Source organism: Physeter macrocephalus, chromosome 11 (assembly GCF_002837175.3).
Source record: "Physeter macrocephalus isolate SW-GA chromosome 11, ASM283717v5, whole genome shotgun sequence".
Classification (NCBI taxonomy): Eukaryota; Metazoa; Chordata; class Mammalia; order Artiodactyla; family Physeteridae; genus Physeter; species Physeter macrocephalus.
In genome coordinates this window covers 58005797-58020749 of record NC_041224.1, presented here as the reverse complement: position 1 = coordinate 58020749, position 14953 = coordinate 58005797, and the positions used below count along the sequence as shown (strand labels likewise).

The 14953-nt window shown below is 54.5% G+C and overlaps 1 protein-coding gene across 1 annotated transcript in view; it reads left to right on the top strand.

The window, feature by feature from the left end:
- Positions 1 to 2091: 2091 nt before the first annotated feature.
- IGDCC3 (immunoglobulin superfamily DCC subclass member 3) overlaps positions 2092 to 14953 on the top strand; it is a 42439-nt gene continuing 29577 nt past the window's right edge. The window contains exons 1-2 of the mRNA XM_024128937.2: positions 2092 to 2182; positions 4449 to 4754. Coding sequence (XP_023984705.1) covers positions 2092 to 2182; positions 4449 to 4754 — 397 coding nt within the window. The remainder of the gene's footprint in view (positions 2183 to 4448; positions 4755 to 14953) is intronic.

Here is a 14953-nt window from a genome sequence, read left to right as displayed (position 1 = left end):
TTACACCCCACACACATCTCAGGATCACAGCTGGCAGCTGCTCTGTTAAGATCTTTACAGTGCCTGGAGTGTGGTTGCTTTTCTACTGCAGGGAACCAAGAGCCAGAGGCTGCCCTGCCCAGGACCACCCCCAAAGTGGCTAGTGAGCCAGCCCCAAGTTAATTGACAGATCATAGGGAGAGATACTGCACATTTTGCATGCAGGAGAATAGCCATTATTTGCATATCACTCTCAGAGCAAGCGTTGTGATAAAGAAGAATTAAACACTTGTCAAAATGAATTTAAAATGACAGCATCCCAGGACACCAATTTGACCTCTCCTGAGTCTAGGACAAGCCAAGAAGGGGTTGTTGAGAATTCAAGCCCTGCAGGAGGGAGTTCCAGGACTTTGGGCCCACGGGAGGGCCCCCCGCCTCCCCTCCCTTTCCTATGGCCAATAGGAAGCTCATCATTCCTGCCCTTCCTGATAATGAGATTGGTTTGGAGCTTCGGTGTGTGCCTGACCCTGAATTTCTCCATTGCCTCCTACTGCTTGCTCGTGTGTCTCAAGTCCTGCCTTCTCAAGCTCACCTTCCAGTTGTTACTACAGAGTAAGGAGTCCCTGGGCTGCACAAACCCCATCACTAGTAAACTTATCTGATTTCTGGAGGCCTTTTCTTTACTCGTCTGCACCAAAGTTAGTTTTATATATGGTTAACATTCCTGCTCCAAGATTCCGGAGTTGGTATCGAAAGAGAGACGTAATTACTCCTCTGCCAGACCAGTCCAATGCCAATAGCTGAGTGAGGCAGAGACTACTCTCTTTTAGCCTCCTGCTCCTTGAACTTAGTAGATGCTCAGTAATTTTGATGGACTAGCACATCACGCTGGACTCAACAGAAGATCATTTAATAGTGAGTGGCCAAGACTGAAGATCTCTGAGGGCAAGCATGGGGATGTATCTCCTAAGAGGCATGCCTATCTTCCATAACACTTCTTACCTGAGACTGATGCTGTCTCCTTTTATGTTCTCTGACATGAAACCTTGAGTCTTCTTTGTGGCATAGAAATGTTACTGGGAATTTTAACTTTCAATATGCTTTCCCAGTTACCAGGCTATTTGTCATGACCTGTGTCCTTTAAATTTCCCTATGAGTGAGCAGAGGAGATACGAGTATCTTTCAGATGAGTTCCAAGAGTGACTGCCTGGGTTTGCGGGGCTAAACAGCGGGCAGAACATCGGAACCGGGTCACTTTAGTGTTCTCATCGTCCTGTTGGTTCCGCTCTCCCAGGGCCCGGGATGAATCTGCCTTCCCACTTCTCCTACCTCTGTCCACCCAAGCGCCAGAACTCTTCAGTCTGAAGAGGCCAGTCTTGCAGCTAAACGTCCTAGCCTTTGGCTGGAAGGACCGGAAACCAAAGGAAAACCGAATCTTTGACAACTTTGTGCAGCTTTTAGGGAATTATCTCTACAATATAGACTTGGACACGGTGCAGGAGGGCGCAGCAGAAAGAGTGGGTCAGAGGGAATCCCGCAGCTTTGCGGGTTTCTCCGCAGCCCAGACCCATTCGGCGGTCCGCTGGGTCTCCACTTCCCCAGTCGCCCCCAAGTCCGGGGCTGGCCCGCGGGGGAGGGGTACGGGGCTGCAGCTCGGGACGGCGCCCGCCGCTCCGGCCCCAGTTCAAAGCGCAGGGGGCGCGTCCGCCGCGCAGCCGGGAATGTCCGGCCGCTTAAAGCGCTCGCCGGCTCTTTTGTTCCCCAGACCGGGCCTCCGGGGAGAGGGGGCTGGGGGAGGGGACCGGGAGGGGAGGGAAGGGGGGCGGCGGGCGGCGGGAAGAGGGAGGGGCGGGCGCGGGCGGTGCGAGTGCGGAGCGCGCACCCCGGGCGAGGCTGACAGATCGCCGGGGTGGGTGCAAGATGGCGCAAGCGGCCGCGCTCCCCCTGCGCCCCCGGCGCTCCTAGGCAGGCATGTGGCCCCAGCCCCCAGCCGCCCGGGCTCGGCCCCGGCCGGAGCCCCGGCCCCGGCCCCGGCGCCGGCCCCGCGGGACGCTGTGAGCCGCGAGAGGCCCCAGAGCCGCGCGTCGCCGAGCCGAGCGGACCGCGAGCCCCATGGCTGCTCCGCGCGCCGCGCCCCCGCGCTGCCGGCCCCGGCTCCTGCTGCCTCTGCTGCTGTTGCTGCTGCTGCCCGCGCCGAGCGACGGTGAGCTAGGGCGCCCGCGAGCCGGCGGCTGAGGACCGAGCCCCGGCAAGGGCGAGAAGGGAGTAAGCGGGCGCGAGGGGCGGGCCCGGGGAGAGCGGCGCGGACCTGCGGGTCGGAGGGACTTAAGTGCCCGAGAAGGCGAGGCGAACGGGACGGGGCGCTGAGGCCGGGTTGCCGGGGGCGGCAGGGGAATGCTGAGGATGGAGCCCCCCGAAGAGAGACCGGCATTCCGTCCGCTGCGTCTGCAGGACTCAGGGCAGTACCCGAGCCCGGACCGGGGGGCAAGGAGCGCGGCAAAGCAGGAGCTCGGCGGGCAGGCTGGAGTTGGGGAGAGGGGGAAACGAGCCATGGGAGACCACAGGGCTGAGGCCCGTCCGAGGGGGCGAGCTGGGGTGCTTGGAGTCCAGGGGTGGGCACAGAGTGGCCCGAGGCGGCCGAGGCAGGAGACGGCCGACCCCGGGGGCGGAGGCCGGGACCGAGCGGGCTGCGCTGGGCGGAGAGAGCACGTCGTGGATTTGGAGCCGGGACTGGGACACGGAGTGCGAGGGAGAGACCGAGGACGAGGAGGAGGAGGAAGATTCCCGCCGGGCCGCGCGTGGGGAGGGAGAAACCCGAGAGACACCCCGCGAGCTGAGGAAGGGGGGAGAGAAGCCGACCAAGGGCTAGCGAGCGGCGGGGATGCTCACGTGCCCGCCCTGCCCCGGAGGGTGCACACGCAGAGCTCGGGCTTTGCCGGCTTTGCCGCCCGGAGCTCCGTCACCACCATCCTGTTCCCTCAGTGGCTGTAACGGGCCCCTCTCACGGGAGAGGGGCGCAAATCTAGTCCCTTCCCCTCCCACCCCAAGTTCTCAACAGACACTCCTGTGGGCAGTATTCGCTCCCCTCTTAGCTCGGGAGAAGCGGAATATCGCGGCCGCCTCTAGGAGAAACTTTATCCTCCAGTTGCTGTACTGGGCTTGGGGTGGGGAGCTGAGGCTGCTGAAACGCAGCTCCTGGGAAGGATGGGTAGGGATTTGAAGGGGCGTGACCCTCAAATGTCTTAAAATACGAATCACCTATCCCTGAGGGTGGGGGAAACGCCCCTAACCCCAGCCTTCCTCCTTCTTTCTCCCCACCCGCCGCCCCATCTCCCCCCAGCCAGGGAGGGCGCTGGTCTGTTAGGGAGGGGCCAGCTCCCGGATCGCTAGTTCCCTGGAAATGTGAGGAGGGGTCTGTGGATGCCTTTTCAGCCCAGGTGGGTTCATTCCTCCAGGAGTGAAGTTGTAACTGGTCTGGTAAGTTGCTCGCTTGAGAAGTCGGAGACTCGGCATCATGCCTGGGATTGGAGCTCTTGTCCTGCCTCTCCGGCTTCTTCTGATTCCCTGATCACCCTCTTCTCCCTTCTCTTCTTTCCCCTCCTCTTCCAGTTCTTTCCTCTTCTGCAGGAGTGAAGAGGTTGCTGGGAGTAAAAGTTCTAGGAACCCCCCTCTTTCTAAATTTTGGGAAATCTGAGTAGATGTTTGGTATCCCTCATCCTCCTTATGACAAAGGCAAAACAAGCAAAGCAACCAAAACCCAGAGCATCCTAGGGGTGGGGCAGTGGAGCTGGACCATCGCCTAGCCTGTACCCGGTACTGGGCCGACACACCCTTCTCCCTGCCAGGCATCGGACCAGGCCTCAGATGGTTTTGCCAGCAAAATGAAGCAGTGATTTATTACTATCTCACTTTATATTTGTTTAGAACTTTTAACTTTTCATAGTGCAGTGGCTTTGAGTCTGTTAGTCATATTTAACAACCCTACGACTCAAGCCATATTGTTCCTGATTTAAACAGACGAGGACCGAGAAGCCTGGAGAGGTTGAATACTTTACCTGAGGTCACACCCTGAAAGTCTGTGAGGGTTCAGTGTTTAACCAGGGTGACCACAGAAGTGGCAGTGGCTGTATTGGAATCAGTGTTGCTTTTAGATCCCAGATTTGCAGCTGCTGTTAACTCTGAGGCCTCGGACAAGTTGCTTAACATCTCTGGGCTTCAGTTTCCTTTTCTGTAATAGATACAAATTTTAAAAAAGATGGTAGAAACAATATCCATCTTTCTGAGATGGTCTGTTGATTAAGTCACTGTACTGCATGAGATGCACAAAGGTCTATATATTAATAGAGATTCCTATTAACATCACAGAATGATGGGGATGGGGTACACAGATCCAGAGAACTTGGAACACCTGTGTCTGCTCAGTCCACACTAACCTCTCCTTTTCCTCTCATCTCCCTCGCCTGATGCAGGTCTTGGCCACTCCGCCGAACTGGCATTTGCTGTGGAGCCAAGCGATGATGTTGCAGTCCCTGGGCAGCCTGTAGTGCTGGGCTGCAAGGTGGAGGGGACGCCTCCAGTGCGAATCACCTGGAGGAAGAATGGGGTGGAGCTGCCGGAGAGTACCCACTCCACCGTGCTGGCCAATGGGTCCTTGATGATCCGCCACTTCCTGCTGGATGGAGGAGGCAGCCCTTCAGACGAGGGAGACTATGAGTGTGTGGCTCAGAACCGCTTTGGGCTGGTGGTCAGCCGGAAGGCTCGAATCCAGGCTGCAAGTAAGTGGGTGCCCTTACTTTTTTTCTTCCACGCCATTGGTGGGGGGGATAGAGGGAGCAGTTCCATCTTATGCAGCTTCTGGAGCCCTAATTTCTCAGCATGGGTCAGTTGAGAGGGGCATAGCAGTAATTTGCGGTGGTGGAATTGTATCATATACTCATTTAACTGATTGGAATGCAATTTGACAAGAATGTAGCCAAACACTGTTGTGGCAAGAGGGAGAGAGAGACAGCAAGCTTTATCCAGTTCTTGGGTCAGTGTGTCTTAGTTTCCATATGCCTGTATATTGTGAGCATCCCAGTCTATTGAGTATGATTTTTGTGTTCAAATATAAACAATTGTCATACTTCGGGGGTAATTTAAGAGATTTTTGAAGGGTAATTTTGGTTACGTGCAATTTTTCATCACATGCTGACTTTCAAAGCTTTTGGGTAGAATAAAACCTCACTGTACCAGTGATGACATTCTGAAGCTTGTCAACAATTTGCTTTACAAAAAATATGATAGAATAATTTCAGGGTTAACACAATGATGACATTACTCCCACTCACCTTCATGCTGGTGTATTTTTTAAAAAATTTCAGCTTTATTGAGGTGTAATTGACAATAAAATTATAAGATTTTTAAAGTGTGCATTGTGGTGACTTGATATTTGGTGTGCTTTTTAGATTGGGAGAGAAGAGGTGTTTCAGCTCTAGACTTGTGCTTTGCTTGTGCTGATGGACCACCAGTAATTGTGGTGATGAAATGATGGCCGTGCTTTACTGCCCTTTCCTGCAAAAAGTCTGTTGTTGTTGTTGTTTAATCTGTATACACTCATTGTTACATAACAATGAATTTTTACATAAACCAAAATTATTTATGTATCTTGGGGAGGTGGCAGGCTGTGAGGGTGGGAGGTCATGGTTGAGAACCACTGCTCTTGAGGAGGGGCAAAAGTTTTGCAGAGTGGAAAGTGTTCTCCATCCCATATCTCTATGCTTCTGTGGCGGGGGCGGGGTGTCCCTTAAAGGGGTTGCTTTAACTTTGGTTGGTAATCATTTTAGCTAATACTTATAAAGCAATTGCTGCATACTGGGCTCCCTGCCTAAGTGCTTTACATGAGTTATCTCATTTAGTCATCGTGATGACACTGGAAGGTAGGCAGTTATCATCCCTCTTTTACAGATGAAAAAACTGAGATTTAGGGGGATTTGTGACATTCTGGTGAGCAGAGGAGCCAGGACTGCAGTCTAGGTATTCTGAACCCTGCACAGTCCCACTTAACTCCTGTGGCACGCTGCCTCTTCCCCGTCTGATCGCTGACAAGTTTCTTCCTGGCTCTGAGGGCATTTGCACAGTTGCTCTGAACGGCTGGTGAGTGATGAATCATTCTGAGGCAGGAGCCCTCTAGTTGGGTTTAAGATGCCCCTTTGTTCTAAGGAAGGCTCATCCAGGCCCCCATATGGAGCTCTCTGGGAGGCAGCACTGGACCTTGAGACTGAATCACTTCTGGCTCAGTGACCCCTCATCGCCCGGTCCTCCTGGCGGTGTAAGGGAAGGCTGGTGCAGCTTCTGAGCAGATGGCTGGGTGTGAGGGAGAGAAGCGTGGACGGAGTGTAGGGACCCGAGGAAGATTTTGGGGCGGGAGAAAAGAGACTTCTCAGGGAGCTGCTCCCTGGCTTGTGTCAACACTGAAAGTTAGATGGCCCCTGCATCACCAGCCTAGAATTCTGGGAGATGAATCCCCAGGTGTTTATATATACCTAATTGTAAATGTGCTTTTCTGTAAATGGTAATACCTTCAAGATGTTTGGCTTCCTTAAACTCCTAACAGTATAAGAAAAGTGAGCTGTGGGCTGTGGCTGGGGGAAGGGCCAGTGGGCGAGGTCAGCTTGGTTAATCCTTTGGGGTCCTGGGGACAGCTGGGCGTTTGCCTCCAAACACTGGCAGTCGGATGCAGCCTGTCTCCCCCACAAGGCTCGTGGCCCCATGGGGAATGTTTGGATACCAAGCAACCGGGTGGCTGGATCCCCTTTTCTCACTTCATAGGCTGATGTCCCTAGGAACCTCCAAAGCTGATTAGCTGCCTGGGTTTTCTCCTTTGGTAATAACTCCCTGCCTGCATGCCCGCAGGCAGGGCAGATGTTGTGTGACATGGGAGGGTGCCTTCTGAAAAGGTGTGAGGTGCCCTCCAGAGCCCCTGATTCTCCTGCCTGCTCCACAGGGGCTGATAGGGCGGGGGTATGCTAAGCACCCCTCACAGACACACAGTCCACCCAGTGGACTAACCCAGTGAGGCAGCTAGGGGTCCAGGTGAGTGTGGGCAGGTCTGCTGGGGCATCCAAGCTCTGGGCCAGAGGCCGATGGCTGGGAATGCCTCCTCTCCCATCCCAGTGGGTTTGGATGCTGTCATTGAAAGATGGCCTGCCCAGGATGGGCTAGACTACAGGCTGATTCCTTGGGGGCTTTAGTTCCAAGTATCTCCTTTTTAGGACAGAGTGGCTCAGGGTCCTAGGAACACTCGTGCTTCCAGCACGTCTGGTTTCTCTGCCTTGCCGTTCCATGTGTTTATAGTTTGGGGGCTGAAAATTGAGACACTTGTTAAGGATGAGACCCTGGACAAGTTAATCTCTCCGTGGCCCAGTTTCCTCACCATTATGTGAAATGTGCATATAATCCTACTTTGTAGGATGGTTGTAAGGACTAACACACCCCATGCTTTGCCTGGCACAGACGAGGCGCTCAGTAATGGAGTCAATACCTTTTTCTTCATTTAAAGGTGATTCCACTGATGTTGCCAGCAATAGCAGACTGCCCGAATCCGCTCCCAGCCCCCCAGCTTTCTCCAGCGCTGGGATTCAGTTAGGGAGTACACTAGGGAAATCTCTCAAGGAGTAGAATTATTGGAGCCGGAGTACAACCTGTTCTGTTTTAACCCCTTCGGGGGAGGGCCTGGGGATTCTCCCAAGCCTCTGAGCATCGTCTGAAGCTTGGCTGGCCTGTGAGACCCTCTGCCGTCCCTCTGGAGGGGCTCCAGGAAGGGCATGTGGGTCACCCGATCCAGTGGGACCATGCATTGACTCACACCTGTTGAGGTCTGTGTGCCTGGATGACTCCAAAGAGGGATGGGCTAGCTACAAAGAGGGGGGATGACTGGGAGGGAGACCCACCCCCAGCTCTCCTCAGGCAGATGCCCTCATTTCCTGCCTCTCACTTCCTGGCCTCAGTTCTTGGTCTCAGGCCCCTTGGGAAACTGGAGCTAGATGATCTAGATCAGGACTTCTCAGACTTTACTATGCTTGTGAGTTACCAGGGGATCTTGATAAAATTCAGACTGTGAATCAGTAGGTCTAGGCCAAGGCCTGGGGTTCTGCAGGTCTAACGAGATCCCAGGTGATGTCAATGGTGCTGGCCTGCAGGTGCGGAGGAGAGCCCCCTCGCATGTCAGAATCACTGGTGGTGGGGGTCTGTGGGCAGCACAGTGAAGTCCGTAGAATATGGGCTTCAGGGCCATACCTAGGTGGGTCTGAACCCCAGATCTGCCACTCACTGATGATGTGTCCTTAGCAAGAGTTACTTTTAACTCTCTTGAGTCTTTGTGCTCTCATCTGACAAAAATGAGCATAATCCCATCAGCCTATCAGGGCTGTTGGAGGATTAAATGAGGTGATGGATGGAAAGCATCTGGCACAGGACTTGGCCTCTAGGAAATGCTCATTAAGTATTATTGTTAGTGCTAGGTATTGAGCGCTAATTTAGGATGAGGACCAGCCTGTTCCAATGCAGGCAGGGCTCTCAAAGAGCCAGGAATGCCTCCCCTGCAGCCTGGGGCCATCCTGACTGGGGTACCCAACAATGGTTATGAGGGTGGGCTGTGGAGGCAAACACACCCCCAGCTGGAGGGACTTGGGTAACTGGACTCTCTGAGTCTCAGTTTCCTCATCCTTAAATTGGAGGAAATAATACTTACCAAGGAGGAATGCTATGAGGATTACCTATGAGAGTACGCGTAAAGAACACAGCACAGTGCAGGGTACATAGAAAGTGTTCCTTAGATACTGTCATTATTCTGGGGAGGTAACAGAGGTGAGAAATGTGAAGTTCTAAGCTCCTTTAGATGTGGTGGTTCCAGGAAGGCACTGGTGAGCCCAGACTCCTAGAAAGAGGCAGTGGAGTATGGTGAGAGGAGTGGAAGTCCAATTCTAGTCCCCTGCTGTCTCCACCCCAGTAAGTCACCTACGTCTCAGGCTCTCAGTCACCCACTCCTAAAGGCTGAATCATTCTCAGCCTGTCTGAGGGAGGGCAGTTTAACCACCTACTCTGGAATCTCTTTCAGCAGCAAGACCCATGCTTGTGTGGATCTGGGGGCAGGGTCTGGGCATAGGTCTGTGGAACCAGGTCTGGGTGGGGGGTTGGGAAAACTGGGCTGGAGCTGCTGGGTGGTACAGCTCGTGTGAGGGGACCCCGGAGGGCCTCAGTGTAGACAGTGGGATGTGCAGGGAAGCGGTTCCTGGCACAATGGCTGGTAACCCTGGAAGCCTTTGTCACCTGGAGGCCTTTGTCACCCAAGCTTTTCTTTCCTCCTTGAGGGGCAGCTCAGCCAAGTAACCCTGAGGAAGTCTCTCCTCTGCCCCTTGCACGCGTCTGCCTACCCATTAGAGCAGAAAGCAGACGCTGCAGCTGAGGTGCTGCCGGTGTGATGAGTGAGTGGCCATGACAAGGCCTTCTCTCACGCCAGGCGGGTCACCCATAAGTATGCTGTGGCACAGAGGTAGGTGCAAATGGGTGAGGGTCGGGGCCTTCTCCCTGCCGGTCAGTACTCCACAGACCAACCCCATTTGGTGTTCCTGAGAAGCTGTGAGGTGTGATGGAAAGGGCCTTGCCTGGGCACAAGGAGTCCTGTGTGGCTCTGGGCAAGTCACTCACCCTCTCTGGACTTTGCTTTTCTCATCGTAATATTGAGCAGTTGGACCAAGGTTCATCTCTGCTCTACCGTATTAAGGCTTCCTTTCCATCCAATCAGTCCTTGGGACATGCCTGCCTTCCCTGAGCCTTTTCCCAGTCTATTCTGCTCGTCCCTTACCCGATCCCTCCCCAAAGACCACTTAGTTTAGAGTAATTTCTTCTTCCCCCTCCTAAGGCGGGGAGTACTTGTGGTCTGCGGCATTCAGGCTCAGCCCTCCTCTCAGTGAGGGCTGCTTGCATTGTTAAGTAACTGTTTTGTGGCTGGATAGTCCATCTGTCTCCTCAACTAGATTTTAAGCTCCTAAGGGGCTTCTCTTCCTTTTGTATTTCTCACATCCCCTGCCTGTGGAGCTTGGTAAAAACTAAATGAACATGTGGCCTTCTGGGTGCAAAGCACTGTCTCTCTCAGCTTCTCTTCTGCTTTCTCTCTGTTTCTCCCTACCTCGTAATTGAGAGCATAGCTCATAGGAACAGAAGCTTGTGAACGGGGAGGATCGGCAGGGGAATATAACACACTCGGAGCAAAATCATGGGGTGGCGGCTGCTGTGTGTTTATCTCTAGAGGAACTGAGACTCTCTCTTCCTCACCAGATGGGGTGCGAATCAGAGACCAAATTGCTTGGTAGCCCTCATGCCTGGGTCTTGGGAGCTCCTGCCTTGGACTTTCTTTATTCCCTGGCTGGATGAAGGCTGTGTCCCCAGGCCCACTGGCCCCAACTGCGGGGAGAGGACCGCCCCTCACCCCACCAGCAGGACTTGAGTGTGGAAGTCGAAAGCTTCTGGTTCCCACACCTTGGCTCCACTGTCGCAGGCAGCCAGCTGGCCCCTTGAACACAATGTGCAAATCTTCTCTGTTCCTGTTCCGGCATTGTCCGTGGCTGGGCGCCTTGGCTGGGAATGTGGGCCGGTGAATAGGAGAGGCATTTGCAGCCTGCAAATGAAACAGGCCCCCAGCCCCCCTTAGCCCCCTATTCCCTCCCCACCCCCAGGGAGAAAGGACTTTTTCACTTCTGGCCTTCTTGTATTGCCTTTCCCTCTCCTCTCCAAAGTCCCTGCAGCCGTGTGTGTGTGTGTGTGTGTGTGTGTGTGTGTGTGTGTGTGTGTGTGTGTAAGAGAGACTTTTCACAGCAGCTTGAAGGTTGTTCAACACAGCCTTCAATAAAAGTAGAATGGAACAGAAGGACACCCAGGATGGAAAACCAAACAGCTCACTGCTCTTTGTTTAAACTGGACCAAGTGATTCCAAAAATGTCTGCCTGTGTAACTAACCTATGCCTCCCTAAGATCTCTGGCCGTAGCCTTGTTGCAACAAGAAATGTAGAGACCAGCAGTGCGTGTGTATATTGCCACTTGGGCCTCTGTGGGCACCTGGGCATACAGGTGTGTGCTGAAGGAGGTGCACGGGGCTTACGACTAGGGTCCAGCTCTCCTCAAAGGAGTCTCCTGTGGGAATCCCTCCTCCCTTGAGCAGTGTGACCAGGCTAGAGATCTAGAGTGGACAGAACTGGTGCAGGGCCAGAGGGAGTGGTAGATTATTCTAGTAGGTCCTGCAGCTGAAGTGAGGGAGGAGGGAGGAAAAGCCTTAGGTCACTGGTGGAGCGTGGGGCTTACATGACGGGCATGTGGGCCCGGCCATAGTACCTCTGGGGAGTCTAGGCCACAGTTTTCTTACTCATTAGATGAGTGCCAGCAATCTGGCTGCAATCCGAGCCTGCTGGCCAGGGCTGCTCCATCCTCCATCCTCCCTCCCCAACCCCAAACCCCCCACCTCCCCACCAAAGGACCGTTCTTTGATTTCTGAGCTCGCTTCCCCTGCCCCCAACTTTGTTCACCCTGTTCCAAGAAAGGCTAACCCTTTGTGACTGCCTTCAACTGTAAGGGAGGAGCAGAAAAGAGAGTGACCTGTATGGATGGGAGCAGTCCCAGGGGCTTCCTAAAGAGGGGTGACTGGACAGATGACATTGTGACCCAGGGAAAGTGGAAAGGCAGGGGCCCAGCAAGGGCCTGAAGAGGGGCAAGCAAGGAGGAGCTTCAGGCCAGACCCCAGACCACAGGGAGATGGAGGGGGTGGGAGTATGGGCTTAATCTAGGCCAGCGCCACGCGATTGAGGCAGAGGGCTCCAGCTCATGCTCTCCATCTCTTCTCTGGATCTTAGTCTCGGGGCTCCTCAGTCTTTGACACTCCCACACTCTGCCCCACCTCTGCCTTCCTGTGAGGCCATGTTTAGGGTCTCTGTCTTTATCACTCCTCAGTCCTCGTTCCTCCGGCCCTACCGTCTTCCTTTCTCCGACCCTCTTTATTGTTCTGTCCTTCCTCCTGCCTCTTTCTCCAGTTGTAGCAATTCCAATTCCTGTGTGCACCATCCTCTGCTGCGCTTGGAGGGAGACAACCTGTGTTTCAGGAGCAAAAGTAGGTGAGCTCAGTCTTCAGCATAGAGCAAAGAGATAGGAAGAGGAGAGTCTGAGAGGGTGAGGTTCAAAGAAGAACCCGAAACAAGGGATCTGGGGCCTCCCCAGCAAGTCGGGAGTCTCCCTGGGGGCACACCTTCCTGGAGAGGAATCTGAGAACACTGGCCCCTGCTTGGGGCCTGTCTCTGAGCCCGGACACTGACCACAGTGGGTGGGTGGGGGCAGCCCCCCCGGGCTGCAGTCTGGAATGCTGGTGTTGGGTTGCAGTGCAGATGCGAGCAGTGATAATGGGCAGGAACTGGACTTTCTGGTCTGGCTGCTGCCCCCAAGGCCATTGGAATGTGAGGGGGGGACTAGTAAGAGGCCCCAGGGACTTGGGGTGGGCAGATGGAGACCAGACCACCTAAATGGAGAGGAGGAGGAGAGAGAACTAAGTTCTAGCCCTTTCACTGAGTTGCAGACTACAGCAAAAGAATCCTAAAATTCCTGGATCGTCTAGGACCTTGGAGGTCTTCCCAGCCTCTAAGTAGAATCACAGGCATCCAGACTACAGGGGACACTTTGGAGCTCAGCTGGTCCCACCTTCTCATTTTACAGACTTGAAAACTGAGGCCCCAAGGGGGTAACCTGCCCAAGGATGTGACTGGTCCTCCAGCCTGGGCAGGTTAGAGAGTCCCTTGTGCCTCTTGCCCTGCCCAGTGCCTCACTGCTCTCTGGTTGGGGAAGGGGGAGATCTTTTTATATCCCCTCCAGGGCAGACTGGCACATACATTTTCATTCTGTGTGTGTGTCCTGCCCTACCCCAGGCTCTGTCTGTGGTTGTAGTTCTGGATGTGAGTGTTAGCCAGCAGATCTCGGGTATGGGCTTCTGACATCCCTGGCATATTTCAGAGAGCCTCTGAGTTTCCAAAGCACCCCGTATGCTGAGCTGAGTGGTTTGAGGGCTACCTAAGTGCTAGTGCTGGTGATGAACTAACCAGTAGTAGTGGGAGTGGTCCTAGTTATATGCGGCTGCATTGTCCTAAGCCCTCTGTGTGTTAATTTACTTAATTCCCACGGCATTTCCATTGGTAGTGTTACTAGTCCTATTTTTACTAGTCCTATGACCAGTCATTTTACAGATGAGTAAACAGAAGCCCAGAATGGTGAATTAACTTGCCCAAGGGTACACAGTAAGTAGAGAAGCTGTGTTTGAAACCCGGTCTGCCTGACCCCAAATTCAATGGCCTGAGTGTCCTTAGTGGGGGCGAGTCCCTTGAGAACATAATCAGTATTTTTGCCTCAGAAATAGAGCCAGGTACCTGGGCACATGCAGGGTGGGTGTGCCGGAGCGTTGGGAACAGAGAACAGCTTAGAACCCTGGCCAAAGTGGGAGCTACTTCCGGGTGTACCAGATGGGGCTACATGCCCCCAGCCCCAGCTGCTGCTGGAGGCCTGCGGAGAGTCTGGAGGGCAGTTAGGCTGGGATGCTCTGCAGAGAGAAGTCTTGTCCTACCTGTGAGGCTGGGCAGAGTGGCTGGGTAAGGGTTCCCGGCGGGAGAGGAAGCTGGGAGGGTACTGGGGAGCTTGAGATAGAGGTGGGAGTTACATCTTTCCAGGAGGAAAGACACAGGAAAGACACGTTCCCCGCCCTCCGAGTCCCCCTCAGCTCCCTTTCCCTTTCTTGTTTCCCACATAATGACGCTGATTGCTCCACATCTGTCATAATTACTCTTTGTTTGAAAATTCAGAACAAATCACAGGAGAGGAGCTGGTGTGGCTCAGAGGAGAAGGATCCTTCTCCCCAGGGGTTCTGGAGGTGGGGGCCGGGTAGTAGGGAAGAGATGTAATCAGCCTGGAGGATGCAGGAGCCAGGCTGCTGATTGTCCTTGTGCTGTCCCCTTGCCTGGGCAAGCTGGCCTAAGACCTCGTGGAGTTCTGTGGCCCCCACCCCGACCACAGTCCCTGCCTGCTGTGGTGACTGGGAGATTCTGCCACCACCCCGACCTGGGTGAGGGGTCTGTGTGAGGCCCCTGCTCCCCTGGCCCCACTGAGCAATGTATTGGGTGGCGGGCTTCATGGTGAACCCAGCAGCACTGCGGGGAGGGCACAGGGCCTTACTGGCAAGGGCAATGGGCAGTTGCGGCTGGGGTCCCTAGAACAGGGCAGACTTTGGGTCTCTGGGTGAGAACCAGGAATGGGGGTGGGGGAGGGAGCACCAGACCAGACCCTCTTGGGATCCAGCAGCAGCCCTGGGTGCTCAGCGTTTCTTCACCCTCACTCTCAGCAACCTGACTTCTGGGGTAGGTCCTGGTTCCTGCCCCCATTCCTACCTGAAGGCTCTTGGTTTGGGGGCTGATAATTCCATGGGGCATATGCCCTGGCCTGTGGCCCTGCCTACCATGGACCTGCCTCCATGTCATCCTCCCCACCTAGAACTTTCCCACCTGGGATGGTGTCTGCAAAGACGGCACTTGTGTGGGGAGAAATCAAGGACAACCTAGAATTCATCCCCAAACCCTGCCTGTAATAAAACCCCTCTTGCTCTTGCTGTGGGACTGTGGTGGGACTACAGACACCTTCAGGGAGCTGGAGCCAGTGTGAGATGCAGATAGACTTGCACTGACGACCGGCTCTGGGTTCAAGTTTCCTCCTTCCCTTAAAGCTGTTGGGGGGCTTCCCTGGTGGTGCAGTGGTTGAGAGTCCGCCTCCTGATGCAGGGGACACGGGTTCGTGCCCCGGTCCAGGAAGATCCCACATGCCGCGGAGCGGCTGGGTCCGTGAGCCATGGCAGCTGAGCCTGCATGTCTGGAGCCTGTGCTCCGCAACGGGAGAGGCCGCAACAGTGAGAGGCCCGCGTACC